Source organism: Gadus morhua, chromosome 18 (assembly GCF_902167405.1).
Source record: "Gadus morhua chromosome 18, gadMor3.0, whole genome shotgun sequence".
Taxonomy (NCBI): Eukaryota; Metazoa; Chordata; class Actinopteri; order Gadiformes; family Gadidae; genus Gadus; species Gadus morhua.
The window spans coordinates 2,626,067-2,645,973 of record NC_044065.1 but is presented as its reverse complement, the minus strand read 5'-3'; the positions used below and the strand labels follow the sequence as shown (position 1 = coordinate 2,645,973).

Below are 19,907 nucleotides of genomic sequence, written 5' to 3'. Positions count from 1 at the left end.
TAGTTATGCTTCACATTTTGTCGCCCACATAAACGTTAATTCTCTCGAACGTTTTAGTATCGTTTTGTTTGTTCATGTTTTCTTTTGGCACCTGAAGAATAAGATGGCGGTGGGAGGGGTTTGATGGAGAACTATGGGGGTAGGGAGGGGTGGGGGGGGCCGGACAACGGGGCAGGGTGAGGGGGGGGGGCCGGACCACAGAAGGGGGGGGGGGGGGGGGGGGCAGGAGGAAGAGGACCGCCTACTTGCTTTAAGAGTGTAAAAGTATGAGACGTGTTGGGCTCAGTGCCAGGAGAGCTGGGGTCAGTGTACAGACCGGGGGGGGGGGGGGGGGGGGGAGGAGTCAGTCAGCGTTGGCGTGCTCCCTGCCTTCGTCGTGGTCCCTCCCGTTGCCGTTGTTGTGGACCACCGTCACCGCCTCCCCCTCCGTCTTCAGCCTCTTGGGGGCGGGGGGCAGCTCCCCGTTGGGCCTCTTGGTAGGGAGGGACGCCGAGGCCGAGGCATGGGCGGCCAGCAGGTGGAGCGGGTTGGCCACGGCTGGAGAGAGGGGGGGGGGCAGGGGGTGACAGAGAGGGGGGACGTTAGGGGGCAGATCGCCATGGTGACGTTTTGAGGGTCTGTTTCCGGACCTGGTCCTCACTCCATCACTCGAGCTTTGAGCGCCAGGAGTAGAGCTTAGATCGGGCCCAGAAGATCAAGCCCGACCCGGCCCGAGCCCGTGCACGTTCTGTCCGAGCCCGGCCCGACCCGACACATTAACGGTAATTATGAGCCCGAGCCCGATTTCAACCCGTCATTTTTTTTAATACACATGTAACTTTGTACACATTTGTTACTTAGGCCTACCCTGCTAAATGTATATGTAAGGGATAATGTATAGAACGCCGGTCATTATCGGGAAAATAAGCCCCGACAGGGCGAAGCAAGACACCTTCGCTGCGCGTCGGTGTCCTGTTCGCCCCGAAGGGGCTTATTTTCGACAATGACCGGCGACGTTCTACACATTATCCCGCTTATTACACGGCTACTTGCCAAAACGAAAAAATAACTTCACATCGTGTGTCTTTTTACAATTTATTCGTTACCAGCATTCGTAGTGTTGATCAGCAGAGAAATAATTTGTCCGCAAAGACGGTGACGTCGCTTAGCAACGGAAGACGCTGGGGTTGACAAGTCCCCGGACTACTACCCATGCAAGTGAACAGAGCGTTCCGCGGCATTGAGAAGACCCGTGTAATAAAGGCCTATTATATTTCTGTTTATGGCATAGATCTCTCCTCAGATTAGGGCAATAAACCAGTGCTAAAAAAATAAAAAATAAAAAAACGTTGATCAAAGGCCCGGCCCGGCCTGAGGATAGTGGTGGGAAATATCGGCCCGACCCGGCCCGTGGGTCGAGTCAGGCTCGGGCAGAGAATCTAAACTCTAGCCAGGAGGCACGAAAAAAGGCGGGCAGTCAGTTTTTAATCTTTTTATTTCTCGTTGTATTAGTGCTGGGCGGTATGGCCAAACCGCTTGTTTTTCTGAAAACGCGGGGTGCCTTTGCTTCAGGGAGAAAATCGATCAAAATGTTCTACGTACTTATGATAACGGGCACGCTATGACTTCCAGCACTGCTCAAAACCTCAGAGTTAACCATCCATTAAAACCCATTTTATTAAAACTCATAAAAGACCTCGAGTCCTCATTGTCCTTTCTACTGCGCAACTATTGGCCCGTCTCTCCTGCAAGCCGTTTCCCACTGAACCTCTGCCGTACCCATGCTGGACTCATCAGAGAGTGGATCCCAAAGCCGCTGACTTCCTTCATACATTTTACTTGGGATACTGTAGTTTTTGTTTTTGAGGCGATATTCAAATCAGTCTTTTAACCAAGTGAACCCTTTTAGAAATTACACGGGGAAAAAATACATCAACCTCAACCGGATGTCAGCGTCGTGACAGCCCAACCCATTTCAACTTTACATGGTGGCACAGCGCAACTATTATATTATTGACACTCTGGAGGTGGCCGTCTAACAGCATCAGATGACAGACAGGTATTTACTCTTAAATAGTTGAACGGTCTGGCAGAAATTCATATCATAGCGCATATTCATACCGGTGTACTCTCTCACAAATCCTCCGGCCACATGTTTTATGATAGCTCATAGTACTCCAGGCATTGTCCAACAAGGCTGTGTGTGTGTGTGTGTGTGTGTGTGTGTGTGTGTGTGTGTGTGTGTGTGTGTGTGTGTGTGTGTGTGTGTGTGTGTGTGTGTGTGTGTGTGTGTGTGTGTGTGTGTGTGTGTGTGTGTGTGTCCCCCCGTCCAGGCTCACCTGCGGCGGTGGCGATGGGCACCAGGTGTGTCCCGTTCTGGGTGATGGTCTTCACTGGGAGCTGGTGCTGGCCCAGCGAGGCTTGCTGGACGATGGTGACCGTGGTGAGGGGCGTGGCCTGGGAGGTCTGGATGATGCGGCCCGCGGCAGCGAGGGAGGGCACGGCCTCCACTTTTACTGCTCGACCAATCAGGGAACAGGACATCGGATCAGAAAAGCAACATGACGCGCGTGGCGGGCTCGGAACAGAGGAGCTCGCACGGGTCGAGACACGTTGAGTGAACGCAACGCGACGGAATTCGGAGCCAGACAAAGATGGTGTTTACCGAAGAATGGAAGATGAATACAGATTCGGAATTTAGCTTTTGACCGCACCTCAAACATATCGAGAAGATAGTCAAATACACACGTTTTATTTGATGCAGCGGTTCTTCGGTTCTACCTCAATTAAGGGATTGCACGTGGTCCAAATGACCTTTTATAAACATAGCATTTAGCCAGGTTTTATTCAAAACGCCCTCTGAAGGGGGAACTTTAAAACATCACTATGGCCCCGTCTTTCCTGTAAACCACAGTTGTACAGAGCATCGGCTTGCACTTCAGTACATCTATGGAACACGCAAATGCTACAGGGAAATAGGACACGTAGGATCGGATCAGGGACCCGCCACTAAAAACTACATAGACAGAAAACCACAAAGAGCACATCTGATGGAGAGCAACTCCTGTGTGGAGTTCTGCCCCACGAGTAGGGCTGTGCAATTAATCTCATTTTCGTTTGAATGACCGTGATTTCAACATTGACCAAAATAATCGTGATTATGATTTATTTTCCTTCCCCACAATGGAGCAGCCGTACCTTTGAGTTCCTGGTGGTCGTTGCCGCGGCTCTCCGGGTGGCCCGCGCTCGTCACCACCACGGCGGCGGCGGGCGCCTGGTTGGCGGCGACGGTCGCCGTGGTGACGGTGGGGAACTGGTGCAGGACGTGCACCGTCTGCATGATGGGCGCCGAGTTGGTCGCCGTGGTGACCATGGCGGGCGTGGCCAGGGCGTAGGTGACCGACTTCATGGTGGACTGGGGCATCTGCCGCTGCACGGCGATCAGCAGCGGCTGGTTGTTCAGCGGCGAGCCTGTTGCCCAAGGGCACACGGTCAGTGGGGCTGGGACCGGGGGGGAGGGGGGTGGGGGGGATCGGGTTAACACACTTCATAATCCAACCGGCGGGTTTACGTCTCACAGGGTACACAGAAAACGTCAGAAAACAGAGCTAGTGTTGGGATTAAAGGGGACATATTATTCCACAAAGTGTTTGAAAATCGGCCTCTTCTGACATCACAAGTGGGCGTGTCCACCTAGATGTGTGCTGGATAGATCGGTCTACCAGCCTACCCAGTGGACCGTAGCAAACTTTGCTTATCTATCCGTCACACATCTAGGGTGGACCGGCCCACTTGTGATGTCAGAACAGGCCCATTTTCAAAACGGCTTGTAACAGCTAATCACGCTCACATCCGGTGGTATTATAAGTCAACATTAATAGCCCAAAGTGCACCGTGCACCTTTTTCACGTCGGCCTTCACTTTCTGTACACACAGGCAGAAATGACCAACGTGTGCCTGGAATAAAACCCATCCACCTACCACTCAATCAACCCCCAAAAGAGAACCATCCTACTGTGACCCAAAGCGACGGCTGCAGTGACAGAGTGGGCCACTCGTCGTCTAACTCACCAGAGGAGTTCTGTGCAAATCGGGCTTCCTGGATGACAGCGAGTTTGGGCTGGATCGGGGTGGCGGGTGGGGGCACTGCGGGCGGGGGGGAGACGTGCTCCGGCTCCATGGGCACCGGGGAGCCCTCCCTGGACAGGCTGTCGGGGGTCTGAACCCCGCTGGAGTGGGCGGACAGCCCCCCCCCGGTGTGGTTGGGCGAGGCCGGGGCGCTCCTGGGAACGCAGTGGAGTGGGTCAGTTAGAACTTAAAGCGGCAGTAGGTAAAAGAGTTTTAAAGAGGGAGGGGGGACTTAAAAATACCCCCCCCCCCTCGCTTTCACTCTCCTTTGAACGACAGGAAAGATGGATGCCCCGAAACAATCGAGAGAGGCCCTGATTGGAGTAGAAATAAACTGGGAGTGGTCCGTCATCTAAATCAGCCCACAGAAACAGGTGCAGCTTTAAACAGATATTCTCACAGCACATTTCAGTTACTAATAGCTGAGAGATGCCTATGGCATAACTAACCAATTAGCCTCAAATAACCGCCCTCATAGCTTACATACAGCACCTAATTGGTAGCAAGAAGGAGCACTGTGTATTTAATGTGCAGCACTGGGTACCTTGTCTGATCAGCTTTACTCAACAGTCGGTGGAATCGTTAGTGGGAGCTGGCGTTAATCAATCAGAAAGCACTCATTTGGTTCACCAGAAATGGTGTTGTCCCTGCATGTGGTATTAGCCTGTTGGTTTCCTAACAGTTTAGGGTTGGTACTCTGATATGGGGAACTTTGGGATAAGCCTCAGTGGACCAACAAATCTTTGGTTCAGTGGAGCAGCAAGGTCAGCCTACCAGAACACTGTGATGATTTGTAAAGCAGTTTGTTTCACCGTGCAAGGTTTCATTCTGCCCCCTACTGGTTACAAATCAATTTAATGCAGCTTTAAATTCAATATTTAAGTCAAAGTATTCGTTCCTTCTCATTTTTTAATTACTCATCCTAATTTTGTAGTGCCTGAGTACTTCTTGTGTGAGTGTGTACTTTGGAGCATCATTTCACTTCTTGAAGACACTGACTTGGTGTCTCATGGGCCATTGTATACATATTTTTTTTTACATCAAACTAAAATAAATTGTTGGCTGTACCTGGAGGAGAGGGGCCCCAGCGGGGTCCTGAAGCAGGGCCCCCCCCGGGGCCTGCGTTTCCTGAAGGCCTGCTCTATCAGCTTGCTCTCGGAGGACGGGTCGATCCTCCAGAAGGAGCCCTTGCCCGGCTCCTCCTGGGAGCGGGCCACCTTGATGAAGTAGCGGTTCAGGGACAGGTTGTGGCGGATGGAGTTCTGGGAACACGGCGGCAGACGGGACACAGGATCAACCACATTGCAACGGGGTCGTTACGTATATTAAGCACATAAGCTACAAGGAAGCAGGATCGAACACATAGGCTGCAATTACTATACATAGCCACAAGGGGAGCAGGACCAAAACATACAAGCTGTAATAACGTCTCCAGCCACAGAAGGAAGCATCTTTAAGACAGACGCGGAAGCCGGAGCCAATGCGTCACATAGAACACGCCTGCTTGATACAAACGCGGAGCGGGGGTCAGAAGGAGGTCAGAAACCCGTGACTAGAAGACAGGTCAGCCATGGGTCGCTCCACGCGCGCGTCAAATACAATTCCCCTCCTTTTGCTTCGTAGTTACCATACCGAAATACTTTAACAAATAAAGTGAGTTGAAAGCGATCCGGTTTAGACTGCTTTCTTCAAGAACACGGCAGGGTCGCGGCGGGAGAGTTGTGGGGGACAAACTGGATCAAGGAATATTATGAGGGATTTTCAAGCAAGGTAAATGGACTTCATTTATAGAGCGCTTTTCCCACCAGTGGCCACTCAAAGTGCTTCACAAGTTTGCCTAATATTCACCCGTTCATGCACACATTCACACGCCGACGGCGGTGTCGTCCATGCAAGGCGACCGCCAGCTCGTCGGGAGCGGTCAGGGTGAGGCGTCACGCTCAGGTACACCTCGTCACTCGAGCAGCGAGGAGGAGACCGGGATGGAACCAGCAACCTTCTAGTTACCAGCCAACCTGCTCTACCTCCTGAGCCGAGCCACAAGGTTATCCCATAACAGCATCGACAACAATGACACATGCGTGCATAATGTTATCCATATTCATAACACTACAATGTTATTCACCCGAGCAGCTTCGTAAAAGGCCAATGTTTATTGAGATAAATGTATATTTTAGCGTTCAAGTGGGTACATCGCGAACCTCTACACTACACAAATATAACAAGGTAGGGACGCAGAACAATAAATACACGCAGCTTAGGGACCCACGCTGGCCTTTTGAAGCAGAAATATCCGTCAGCCATGACCATATAGTGGGTATTCATGAACGGATGGTAATACACGTTCATGTGACATCAACAGTTAAATGTGTAAAACACAACTGAAAAGGGTAGCCTGGAAAAAACGGCCACAGCTCCCCATGTCCCAAGCACCATAACGAAAAAGGGACAGCTAAAATAAACTCAGGCTAAACCAAGGCCGGACACGTATCTTTGGATTTGGGTCAAGGGTGGGCATGTGGAGGTCAGGGCCCTGCTGAACCTAACCAGGTGCGTACGGGCGAGGGCCATGGAGCCGTCGCGAGTCCTCGCCTCCGTGTTCATCCATAAGGGACGCCTCGCATGCTGCGGAAGAGGCGCGTTGCACGGTGTACACTGGGAGTAGATCCTTTATTCTCAAGCGAGACGAGGGCGCTATTTTTACCTGCGATGGCGCGCAGCCCTTCAAATCTACAATGGAACGCCATAACAATCCACACAGGTTTTTAATGTCATTCCTTTAACGTCATTTTCGTCTTTGTTTGATTCGGCAGGGTTGATATGAGCTGGTTAGCAAGAAAATTGACCTGATAAATGTAGTATAGGCATGGCCATTTAATTATTTTAATCAAAAGATCGGACTGAAATCGAGGTCTTCGATTTAAATTAAACAATTAGTAATAGCCTGCTGCAGTGTCACGAATATATTGCCTTCTGTCAAGCTTATCAAGGTGGGAACAGCGCAATTGTGAAGTTGAAAAACACCTCGGGCTATACCTCTCAATGCTACAAAGACGGCCGCAGAAAATTGAAATCGGTATGCAAGGAAATTGCCAAAGGCTGTTCAAACAGCTGCCGGTAGTTGCACAACTACACTTGTTTATGTATACCTGAACCAGTTATCAAGGTTTATTCTGTATGTCTATACAAGTTAGCGATAGTTAGGTTGAGATTAAAAGGCTCGGAGACGCGGCTCATTTCAGGTAAACAGCTTTCAGGTATTCCGTGTTTTGGTTCATTCCTGGGTCAGGGAACTCGAGGAGGTTTTGTGCCACATTCCGGGAGGTCCTCTGGCGTGTGACAAACACGCAACCACGGTATTTCAGAAGCATCCAACACTTCTTCGTAGCGCAAGGCCAGTTCCTTAAGCCGGGCGCGAGGCTTGGGGACCCAGTGAGGACGGACAGAGGCGAGGCGGACTCCGGGAGGACACCTACCTGCCAGCCTTTGTCGGCGGTTCTGTAGTAGGGGTAGTTCTTGGTGATGTGGGTGTAGATGCCGTTAAGCGTAAGCTGCGTGTCCGGGGCCATGGTGATGGCCTGGACGATGAGCTGTGCGTACGAGTAGGGGGGCTTTGAGTCATCCTGTGCACGGGGAGGCGGAAGAAGAAAGGACGAATTAAGACAAACATCGACTAAGTTTTTTTTTTTTTTAATCGAATACTTTAAGAGTCACCTTTCACGCCGACTGAGTCACCCAACCACAGAGTGTGTAAACCACACACACCCACACACACACACCTTCAAAAAGCAACTGAAACCGTTTGAAATGCTTCAGAGGATGCCCGGTCGAGCTACTCGCTCCAAAACATGCCATGACTTGAAAGTCTAAGCTTTTTCCAATCATCTTGCGGGTCTTATTTTAGAATTACGCCTTTGTTTTGACAGGCTACTTTGGATTTGACTCAACACCATTTTCGTCTTGCCGTTAAGGAGTGTATTTGCCGGTTGGATATATACACACACGATACTGCTTTACTCTTGGCTAGTATGCACTGTGGACATTTTTAAAAAGGTATACATTACAAAAGAACAACTCTGAAAGAGCCAATTTACTATTGCAAATGTTTCATCTATGAGACTTTGTTCATTGACATAACATTAGATGAACCTCATATAATACCCCTGAAATACATAACAAAAAAGAGGATCTTTAGCAGCCAATTTGAAACTTTGCCAAAGATCTTTTCCGATACAAGTTCATATGACATTCCCGTAACATAAGCCAAGTATTGCATATCACCCTGGTCCAGTACCATCGTACTGTGGGCCCCAACCCCAGACCCTCACCCTGGTCCAGTACCATCGTACTGTGGGCCCCGACCCCAGACCCTCATCCTGGTCCAGTACCATCGTACTGTGTACCATCGACCCCAGACCCTCATCCTGGTCCAGTACCATCGTTCTGTGTACCATCGACCCCAGACCCTCACCCTGGTCCAGTACCATCGTTCTGTGTACCATCGACCCCAGACCCTCACCCTGGTCCAGTACCATCGTACGGTGGGCCCCGACCCCAGACCCTCACCCTGGTCCAGTACCATCGTTCTGTGGGCCCAGACCCTCACCCTGGTCCGGTACCATCGTTCTGTGTACCATCGACCCCAGACCCTCACCCTGGTCCAGTACCATCGTTCTGTGTACCATCGACCCCAGACCCTCACCCTGGTCCAGTACCATCGTTCTGTGTACCATCGACCCTCACCCTGGTCCAGTACCATCGTTCTGTGTACCATCGACCCTCACCCTGGTCCAGTACCATCGTTCTGTGTACCATCGACCCTCACCTTGGGACTGTCTCCGCCAGAGGCTTCCTTGTCGTTCTCCGACTGAGAGTTGTCCCCTGTGAGGTCAGAGGGCATGACGCGTCCCATCCTGTAGCTGGAGAGTCCCGCCCCCCGTGGACTTGACGGACAGGAGTTGGCAGCGCTGCAAAAGACATACACAAGGACGGCAGCCATTTAGGATTAGCAAAACAAAACCTTTGCCCGGTGCGGATGGTTCCACAATGGTTTGTGCTAAATATTAATCTTCCAAGAAAGGAAGATAAGCCCGTTGCTTTTTCTTTCCCTCCGGGCAAAGAATATCAGATAATCATAATGAGTCACAATACACTACTTTTTTTTTTTATACAAAAGGTACTCTGTTAAATAAATATGTGTCATGTATTCACAGTGCAAAGCCCATTTCACTATTGCACACAATAAGAAAAAAAGCATGAATGATTTGTATAAGAGGTCTGTCTGCATTAAAGAATTCCGAACACTAACTTTAAACTTAGTGTGCAACTCTGCACCTGGAGGACAGATTTCCTCTTCCATCGTGTCTCCTGGGGGGGGGGGGGGGGGGGGACTCACCTGAGGGTTCCTGTAGGTGAAGGCAGGGGGCTCATAAGGTGGGCTATGTTGTCTGGAATGTTTATGGTGAGTGGGGCTATCTGGGGCTGGACGGGCTTCACGGGGGAATCCGGCACGTTCCTTCGCTCCTTCTTGTCGGTGGACAGTGCTGTGAATGTGATTTTTATACTTGTGCTGGGAAACCGCAAACAACACCTATGAGTCAAAATAAAAACCAAGACGGTTTCTTAAGTACATGGGCATCCATTGAAACAACAGGTTGCAATGTAAGGATACAAAATATGGTCTGGCATCATGTTGTAGTTAATGATTTAAGTATTTCCAACTGCGGTGCAACGCAAACGTTAATATTTGAAGTCTGTGTGACCTCATGATTCGTTCAAAACAAGGCCAGCTCAGATCTAATTGGAGCCAACTGGGGTGTTGGGATGTACGGTTTAAAAATGGATGTCTACCACATCACTGTTATGCAACCCTTCATTTCTAACATATCTCATTATTAATAGGGCGTCTTCTGAGCCGTTTAGAGACGTGCACAAAAACAACGCCATATTAAAACACCACCCAAACTAAAAAGCTCAGTCGCAATATGAAATGTAAACAGAAATGTTTTTATAATGTGTTGAGTTTAAACCGGGGGGGGGGACTGCATTGCATCGGGCGCATGTGTGAAAACAAAAACAGAAATCTGGCCCCAAGTCAGTGTCAAGCCGGCAGTGTAAACACCCCAGGGGGGCATGACTCGAGGTTGACATTGAGCCACCGCACAAGAGCTGCAAGCGGTGACGTTAACGTGAGCTTCCTCGGTACCGTAACAGTACAACAAATAACGAAAAAACCAACATCAGTCAAAACTAATAATAAATCACGTCACGGGTGTTTGTAAACACCACCCCAGCATGGGGGGGTTGCAGGGTGGTGGGGGGGTTAGGTGCAGAAGATGCTCTTTAATGCCTAGTTTTTCCTCCATTCGCAGCCAGCATGTGAAGCACAACACGTGCAACGCACCCAACACAACAACAACAAAGAAGGGGGGGTCCGATTCGTTCAGGATATTTATTATAAATCACAATATCAACGACCTAAAACCATTCATTCTTACATTCGCGGTAGCTGGAGCGGTGGAGCCCCTCGTCTCTGGAACACCCCGTCCACAAACACCCCGTTCTTGCCCAGGCATCTGAGGTAGAAGTCCCCGCTCCCCGTTCCGTCCTCCCCCGCCGTGAAGATCTCCAGGTGCCGGCGGGAGATAAAGCTGGAGTGGCCCATGCTGACGTCCACGGAGCCCTGAGACGAGTTCCGACCGACGGTCACCGACCTTTTCTTCATCATGTATTCGAATTCCCGGCCCTCAAGCCGGGCGACCGCCGGACCCGAGGTCCCGCTAACCACCGCCATGTTTCTGAGGTTCTGGTTGGGATTCGGGGACGTAAAGGCGCGCAATTCGAATCGGTGGCTTGAATTTACGAGGGGATTAATGTTTACTATGCTTTTTTTATAACGGGGATCCAAATCGAAAGCGTGAATTTGGACTAGGAACGTGCCTGACCGGGGACACAGCGGCTCCGACCCACCGCCGCGACAGAGAGAAAAAGAAGGAGTCTCGACCAACCAGAAGCGGCCAAATGGGCGGAAATACTATGACGTCCTGAGCCGTTGACCAATGGGAACGGGGTATGGGTAGGCAGCTGTAGCGTATTTACCAATGACAACAATAATATAAATAGCTAGTGGGAGCGAGGGGTTGGTTGCACCGCAGCTTGACACGCAGCTCGGCGGCTGGTTGTAAGACGCGGCGCTTAGATTTTGGAAGGGAGTTTTTTTTCTCGAAGTGACGTCATCTTCCTGTGAACCGAATTGTGACCAGTTACTTGAAGCAAACGCCGGTCTTTTGGACCGAGTTTGTATCCGTATGCGAAGCTTGAGCGTTTGGATTAATACAATTTATTTATTTGCGTATACCTATTTGTGTTTCTGTCATTGTGTGTCATCTCATCTGTAGGGTTTAATAGAATAGGAATCACACGCACGCGCGCGCGCGCACACAAACTTTCTGATACATTGAATTGAATCGAAAACTTTATTTCAGACTCAGGTCCATAAATAGCACGACACAAATACAATACAAAAATATAGAAAGTCAGTACATATTCAAACAATTCAGCCAGATGCCCCCTCAGGCTGGAGGTATAGCGAGCGCAGCTGGGGTGGGGTTTAAGTACCACAATGATACTATTACCGTTTCATGAATTTAAAAATAAGATTTCTTAGAAGTGCATGGAATGTGCTCACTCCTACAGTGACAAACATCTGGCTGGCACTGCCCCCTCGGGGTATTTTCAGACTTTGCATGCTAGATTTTTTGTAGCTTGACCATAATTGAGCGCAGTAAAGCTGTGTTCGATATGCTTTGAACAGGGCTACCTTCACCTGTGTTGAACAAAAGCTGAACTAGCGGGCAATGTGTTTGCCTGGGTGGAAAGTTCGCAGCATTGTCTGTAAAAATCATCGTCATCATTCAACTGATCATTTATAAAATGTCCAAGGTAGGCCTATTTAATCCTCCTACATATAGGCTACCAAGAATATTGCCAGACAGTTTGAGCGCAGGGAAATTGAGCCTTTTAACCTGCTTGGTTCTACATATTAAAACAGCACTCTTGCTATCATTATATTTAATGTCATATTTTAATCCATACTCAGTGCAGATATTATGGAGTTGTTGTAGTCCAGCGCTACTTGGGCTCATAATGACCAAATCATCTGCATACATAAGGTGGTTCACCAACATTTCACCAGTCATACGCCCTGTGTTACAGGCTCTCAATTGCATGGACAATTCATTGACACATACAAGTTGAATAAAATTGGGAGACAAGATTCCTCCCTGCATAACGCCGTTGCAACTCCATTAAGATGGCGCTTGAAAGCATAAGCAATACCTGCTTTCAATGGAGGGAACCCTCCATTGAAAGCAATTGAGGGTTTCATGAGGAAACCCATCTACATGGCGTCTCTCTATGTAACGTTTATTTATAAAGCAGCATCCTTCAAGCACATGGGCAATTCATAGTTATTTACACAAGCAGGAATCACATCGTAACTCCATAAAGGACCATTATCAAAAGACAATGCATTTACAAATATACATTTATAATAAAGTAGAAGATGGTTGAACAATGAATATGATAGTCGAGATATACATTTGTAGTGAAAATGTCATCGTATAGACCTATTTTCTTACAATTGCTACAAGTCATTTATCTATTTGTGCAGGGATTCATAGAGATGTATTGCCTTTTGTCGACTTATTTATATTCAATCAAATAAGTTTAGGTTTTATTATGGTATATAACATTCATTTATGTATTTTTTGTATGTCTTGAACTGCAGGTCTGAGGGCTGCTTTATCATGCCAATGCTGCCACCTCGTGGTCTTTTTTTGTGTGCACAACCATGTCGAACTCGTGCCATGCAGAATTCCACCATTATTTACGATGCCTCTGATAAAAGGCATAAGTGGCGGCATAGTAATAATATTACACCTAAAAAAAACAACGGGATTTGCGATTCATCGCCACCAGAATCTTAAACGAAGGTTAGGTAATAACAAATGTGTGTATGAATGTATAAAACTCTTTTCACTATTGTAAGGACTTTTCACTGTCACTGGACAATGTTGTGAAGTAAATGGACATCCACGAAATGCCCCTGTTGGGTTTCATATCATCCATTATTTATTTCTTCTCTAGTTAATTTTTTGCATAATTTTACGATGGCATACTTATTCAATAATACAATACTCACTCAAGAATACACATTAAAGGCTTATGATTATAGGTTTAGGATACTAATAAGATATAATTAAAATATGTTTACTACAGCTAATAATACTAATAAGGGTCATTATTATTAGGGCATAGTATAAGATCATTATTGCCACTATAATAATTATTATTTTTATATGAATACAGCCATAATGCCTTTAATTTAAAAATCAAAAAAATGGTTTAACCTAATCGCTGTCCACATTTCTTTCAAAGGTGCCGATTGAAGCAGAGTCAAGATCGGGTGAACCTCTGCCTGCCCTCATCATTTATGAATTACGACCTCGTTCTTAAATGTAGGCCTAGTTGGAGCCACACGCTGGGTGTGAACTGGAAACCTAATCCTGGCAGGGGATACAGAGAGATTTTGACACCCAAAGGTTTTGCGTGTCCACCAGATAACGGGCCAAAATTCTTTGTGCAATGTTGCTTGGCCACACAAGTAATAAGTAGCCTAAATAAGTAACGGCAGACCCAATTTTTTTGAATACCATTCTCCCCGCAATCCTTTAATTACTATGTATACGCCCACAACCATTTGGAAGCACAGCAGCATGAAGAACAATAAGGTACGAGAACAATGAACGCTTTGAAGAGATCAAATCTCTGTTCTCCCAAGTGTGATGCATCATAACACTTATTTGTAAAGAACAGGCTTTTTTTGTTATTCATAATTCCGCTTATAATTTTTTTGCATGTGTTATTGTGTTATTTTCTCTCCACTCCTCCTGGCTGTGATAGGCGTCTGTTGGGACATACATTGGGAAGTACATCGGTGTTTGAGGAGCAATGGACACACACGCACACACACGTACACAAACATCCTGATACATTTCAAATTCTACCGACATCCTTAAGATGGCGCTGTGAACTCATTAGCAACGCCTGCATTCAATTTAAAAAGTATAGTTTCAGGTGACACACAGGTGACAGCTTTGTCCTTGATTGGAATATAATACGTAGACAACAAAAAAGTCCCCTCGTTTGTCTTCAAATCCTGACTCACAAGGACAGATTGTCATAAAATAAATCTGGAAGAAGTGTCCAGTGAGTTGTCAACAAAGCCGCCGTGTCATGATGAGAGTTGTTGCTTAGTAGACTTTGTGGCCAAACCTCTGGCCATTCAAAGCCCCAGTGTGGTGTAAGACGAGAGCATCCAGGCCAGAAGCGGGTGTCAGACTCAACCTGGTTTGACGGGTTTTGGCTGAAGAGCTTCGGTGGCGACACTCAGATTTCACGAAAGGAAAAATCATCACAGGGAAAATTCCCTCCACTTCCCGCACCCAGCTCTTGTATGTTAACACACGGAATGAATAGTGAATCCCCCTGCGGCGGAGGTATGAGGTGGATGACCCCAAATCCGGTGCATTTGTGTGTGTCTTTAAAGAACAGTAAGACGGCTCCATCCCGTGTTATTTTCCAGTGCTTCCAACTGGGATGATGGATGATGAAATAACATCAGATTTTTGGGTTCTCCATGTTTGTGCTTCTATAAAGATTGAACAAACATCCCAGTGTGCGTCAATGCCAAACACCTTGACTTAAACCTGTGCACAACCAGGAAAAAGTCAAACTGATAGACCGGACACCATGTCAAATGGAAATAGTTCAGCGTATTCATGAACGGCGGAAAAGACGACAATTCCTTAAAAAGCCTATAACTCTGTCCAGAACTCCTTCTGTAGGAGGTGTGAGTGACCTGCTGCTGGTTTCAAGCTTGCAGCCCCAAAGGTGACCACCGCCTCCACAGCCGGCTTCACAGGGATGAGCTCCTCCAGGGGGACCTCGATGTTCCCCAGGTACCACAGGATCCAGAGACCCTGGCTAACGAAGATCAGCAGAGACCCTGTGAAGACGAGGAAGTCCCCGAAGTTAACCGGAGCGAAGATGCCGATGAAGAGCAGTACGAGGCCCACTGCGTCCAGGAAAATGGCCACAAGGAAGATGCCCAGGCAGCGTCCGACGAAGCCGGTGCAATCCATGACCGGAAAAAATTGTTATAGAGTAAAAACGACAACTCGATTGAATTTTGAACAGATTCCTCAAGTGAATCTCACGTGCGTTCGCAGCGTAGCAGGTTTGCCGGCAGTCTGTGGGTTACCCGTTTCGTTTGACTGTCTGTCAGGTTGATAAGGAAGACAATAGTTTTAAATGTGGTTCGTCTACATTCCTAGCCTGCTCATTATGCATATTTATGTGAGACAGTGAATGCATGAACTTCTGAACAGATTTTATCTCTGGATCCGTGTGCAGGTCATTTTGACACACCTTCATCTTGTGTAAAAGTAGTACAGATCCAGAGGCCTTACTTTAAAAAGCACAGGTGGGCATGGGGAAACGTACACCTCATGTTCTCAACCAGGAACCTTTGTGGCTTCTTGATCAAATTAAACGTAATAAACAATCGGAGGTCGATGTGGAACTCTTGATAGGCCATCAAAGCATCCGACGAATGCGTCATAGGACTTTTGCTTCGAGTATTCCTTCATAGGGCCTTTGAACTTCACCTCAACTATTGTACCAGAGTCGACGGAAGACCCAGACCTACATAAGGAACTCAGGGCCAGTGCGTGGTGTTGCCCAAAAGGTTCGAGTTTACACATCTGGTTCCCTATATCGTGCTCTACTTTACAACCGTTATGCACCATACCACACTAAGTGTGCAGCTGATGCACTCGTATCCACGCAATGTCCCATAATTGAAACCTGCTTTCTTTGAAGGATGTCAAACAGCGCTACAAAATGGAGATGCCAGAAATAGTCAACTATGTAGGGAACCAGATTTGTAGGGAAAGTGTCAGCGATAGGGGACACGTCCTATGTCATTATACATACAGCCATGAAGCAAATGAGAAGGTTGGAGGGCCCTATGCCTTTAATGACATTGAAGCAGCTTTGCACAATGTCAAAGAAGAGCCATAAGAAAGGACGTAGAAAATAGTTTTGAAACACAAGCACAGTGCAAGGGTAAACCTGTTGTTATCTGCCATCAAACCATAAACCCAATGTTAATAATCTAAATTACACTACTGTCCTTCTAGGCCGAGAGTGATTTATTGTAGTGTAATCCTGGTCCGTAATAGAAATGGATATCCCTCTCTTGGTCCCGCCCCTTCTCTCACTCACGGGTCAATAACGTTCATTTGGAGCACCCTAGTCACATCATTGTGGGATGAGAATGGCTGGAAATGAGGTCAGTGTCATGCAGACAATATTCACTACAGACTCACCAAAAAGTATCCACGTCTAAGTTTGTATGAAAGCTTTTATTCAAAGCAATAAGTGCATAAAAAAAATATAGAAATTTACTATTTACAAACATTACACAAAAAAAGGAGGCAGACAATATTAGTCACCGACTCCCCTAAAAGTATCCTTTTCAATTTTATAAGAAAGCTTTTATTCAAAGCAAAAGAGTCAAGTGTATGAAAAATATAGAAATTGACTATGTACATACATTACACAAAAAATATAATGAGCTTTCATTTCCCCCCCCTCTGTGCACAGCCCAGTGGTTTACAATTAGCGAAGGGCTGCTCCCTGAATGAAATACAAGTCGTGTGATAAAGTGTCGTGGGTAAAAGGTTTTCCATCTGGAATACCGGATGTGTGGGGATAGCCACATGGGATCTGTCCTTGGCCCTCAGGTCCAGACCAGCCCCTAAAAGAGAGGCAGAGGAAGAAAATAATTTAATTTAAAAAATAAAATAATTCGACAACAACTACACGACATTGCACGCATTTCAAAAGTGGGCGCTATAAACGACGATATCTACGATGGCTGGCTGATAAATACAGACAGAAATCCCAGAACAACCCGATATCTGTGTTTCATCATCTCATCATTCTTTGAACCATTGTGGTCAGAGAATAGTGGTAGGTTCAGGTTTATATTTACAGTTGACAACACTCCACACAAACCCATGCCCTACTTAAGCACATCAATACTAGAGTTCGTATTTCAGCCACGCACACGGGGTGTGTGTGTGTGTGTGTGTGTGTGTGTGTGTGTGTGTGTGTGTGTGTGTGTGTGTGTGTGTGTGTGTGTGTGTGTGTGTGTGTGTGTGTGTGTGTGTGTGTGTGTGTGTGTGTGTGTGTGTGTGTGTGTGTGCGCAGCCTTCAAAAAGAACAATGAACTCCACAGAAGAAATCCAAGACCGCGGCGAATATGAACAGCTTGACCTGACTAATCTCGGCTAACAGCGGGTCAATATTTGTCATATTCCGCTGCATTATTTCGAATAAAGTGGCAAACTCATTAGGGCTGACTTGATGAGGAAGCCTATTGTGCAAGAACGGCAAATCCCGCACACGGCTACGATAATCATCAGCTTGCTTAGAGATAACGTGGGATTTTCTTGTTGCATTGTAGCGGTAACTCTAAAGACCACTTAGCAGGCTTTTTTCTTTGTGCCTTGACATTTTCGTGTTTGCTGAGAAAATATGGTTTCGATAACTCCTGCTTAGCCTTTCATACATTACGATGGCTAATATTTACCCAGAGCAGGAGGCTGTCATATCTAATCAGTGAGTGGCAGAGTCTGGGCCGTGTCATAGTAGCCTACTGTTGTGCAACAGATGGCTTGTTGTCCTTTGAGGCGCAGTCAGACTGCATCATTAAGCGATAAAAAAAAGGTGATAAAAAAAAAAAAAAAAAAAACAGTCACACAAAGCGTGATTGATGGCAAAACGCACTTTGACCAGAGACAAAATCCCATATAGCCTAATCAAATTTACAGAAATATGGAGCCACAGGTGTCGTCATTTCCTTTTGGTTTCCACCTCGACCGTTTCAAAGTTTTCCATATATTCAAACGCCATTAGCTCTATGTTGAAGAGGAAAAAGCAAACTAAAACGCATTACCGTTATGTAACTGAAACAAGCGGGAGAGGGGAAGCCTGGTATAATTCCTGCTGGAGGGGACGGCGACGGAGGGGGACCACCACACACACGCACACTCAATTCCATGGAATCGATAAGTGCTTCTGAGTTCCATTAAAATGCAATTGAGCCCTTTGCCCCAGCGGGCGTCTGGCGCGACACCTAGTTATAAGCCACCGCTAACCGACGGCTAAAATAATGCAGAAGTGGAAAGAGGGCGAATAGCAACGACCAAGCTCATCAATTAAAAGCTGCCACGGGCCACTGAAGATTTCTACCATTTTCTTAATATATGTATATAGTTAAGTTGAGACCTCTGGGTTGGGCGTCTGTTCTAGTAATTCTCTGTCAGCCTTGAGTTTCATTATGTCATCAGTCAAAAACTCTGTGTGGCGTTACACAATTAGGACATAATTAACAGTGAAATAGGGGGCGCAGGGGGACTGCTTCTAGAAACACCCTGTGTGGTATAAAAAAGAAATACAAAATGGGGAAAGAGTCCAGGGCTGTGTAACAGTGTAAGGAAGCACAACACGAGTGAGACGTGACGTTATCATGAGCTGGTGTGTGTTGCTTCCAGTCAACCCGTTTAACATCCGTGTCACTGGGCTTCTTTTAGAGAAGGCATCTCACACTTTTGTGCGGGGATGATTGTCCTACAGATAACATCCGAGAGCCAAGGATGCTTCAGGTGAGAGGACAGAAAGGAGCGAGTGTTATGGTGGCGAGCAGAACTACTTTGTTTGGGGAGGAGGGGTGACACTCACCATCTGTTCAGACGAACCCGAAGGCATCCCCACCAACAGCCGTATGTGAAGACACGTCAGGGCTTTGGAAGATGCCCATCTCCAGCGTTTTCTCGGATGGCATGTGCTCAGGATACGCCTCGAACCCTTTGTTGTGCTGGCCCTGGGACAGCGTGCTGTTGTCCCAGGAGATCCGGGTCACCGTGTTGAGCACCCCCGGCGGTGCCGTCCCCTTCACCCCAGACTCCCCGTTCTTCTTCATCTTCTTCTTCTTCTTCTTCGTCTCGGCCGATTCCAACGTGAGCTTCTGAGACACCTTCCTGGCCCAGTGCATCAGGTCCACATCAAGGGAGCCCCGGTCGACGGAGGGGTACACCGAGACGTTGCCAGTGTACCACATGATCCACCAAAACAGACTGACGAAGATAATGAGGGAGCCGGTGTAGATGAGGAAATCCCCGTAAAACAATCCGTCCAGGTTGAGGTTCCCGAACACGCCGACCAGGAGCACGATCAGACCCAGCACGTCGAACACCACGGCGAGAACGAACAGCGGCACGCATTTGCCCACGAACTTGTGCGCCATGCCCGAGCTGAGGCTGGTTCACATGAGCTCAAGTAGCGGCGCCTCGGGGGAACACAAATGATGTTTCCACCAGGACGCACATTTCTTCACCTGAACGAACGTACCTATACTGACCAACCTACCGCGGACACACCTGTGCGCAACCCACCTTTATATGACGTCACGGCCCCAAGGGGTTGTAAAAAAGGCTCGTGCGTCAGTTAGGACCGTCCACTCACACGGCCCATAATAATAATAATCATAAATAGGGCCTATGCGCCCTACTAGGCGTATAACCTTTGTAAACATAAACAGATAAAAGTTGACTAACTTTAAAATGTTGTAAACGTTATGTTATCACCCAGATAGTTTTAACCTAATTTCA

The 19,907-nt window shown here is 47.4% G+C and overlaps 2 protein-coding genes across 3 annotated transcripts in view; both read right to left on the bottom strand.

Moving 5' to 3' along the window:
• Nucleotides 1-209: 209 nt before the first annotated feature.
• On the bottom strand, nucleotides 210-11,105 carry foxk2a (forkhead box K2a). 2 transcript variants are annotated; one of them, XM_030339721.1, is made up of 9 exons: nucleotides 10,605-11,105; nucleotides 9,503-9,697; nucleotides 8,933-9,074; nucleotides 7,584-7,730; nucleotides 5,176-5,369; nucleotides 4,051-4,262; nucleotides 3,178-3,480; nucleotides 2,319-2,495; nucleotides 210-537 (listed from the first exon to the last, which is right to left on the bottom strand). In XM_030339721.1, exons 1-9 carry the CDS (start codon nucleotides 10,898-10,900, stop codon nucleotides 344-346), a joined length of 1,860 nt encoding a protein of 619 aa, XP_030195581.1. In that variant the 5' UTR covers nucleotides 10,901-11,105; the 3' UTR covers nucleotides 210-343. The 2 variants fall into 2 exon arrangements, with proteins under 2 accessions (XP_030195581.1, XP_030195583.1); XM_030339723.1 differs by having other exon boundaries at nucleotides 3,178-3,450.
• A 5,475-nt stretch (nucleotides 11,106-16,580) lies between these two features.
• The window catches only part of LOC115530910 (transmembrane protein 238), a 3,971-nt gene continuing 644 nt past the window's right edge, over nucleotides 16,581-19,907 (bottom strand). Inside the window, exons 1-2 of the mRNA XM_030339736.1 lie at nucleotides 18,979-19,907; nucleotides 16,581-16,990 (exon numbers count right to left, since the gene is read on the bottom strand). The exon at nucleotides 18,979-19,907 is cut by the window's right edge and continues 644 nt beyond it. Of these exons, the coding sequence (XP_030195596.1) occupies nucleotides 18,986-19,543 (558 nt within the window). The 5' untranslated portion in view covers nucleotides 19,544-19,907 and the 3' untranslated portion in view covers nucleotides 16,581-16,990; nucleotides 18,979-18,985. The remainder of the gene's footprint in view (nucleotides 16,991-18,978) is intronic.

Bases quoted from the DNA above. Each gene is read 5' to 3' on its own strand.
- foxk2a (XM_030339721.1), bottom strand. From the start codon at position 10,900: ATGGCGGTGGTTAGCGGGACCTCGGGTCCGGCGGTCGCCCGGCTTGAG. The intron at 9,698-10,604 runs GTAAGAATGAAT...TTTGACTCATAG, and splicing joins CCGCTCCAGCTACCGCGAAT to GTGTTGTTTGCGGTTTCCCA. The intron at 7,731-8,932 runs GTGAGGGTCGAT...CCCCGTGCACAG, and splicing joins CTGGCGGAGACAGTCCCAAG to GATGACTCAAAGCCCCCCTA.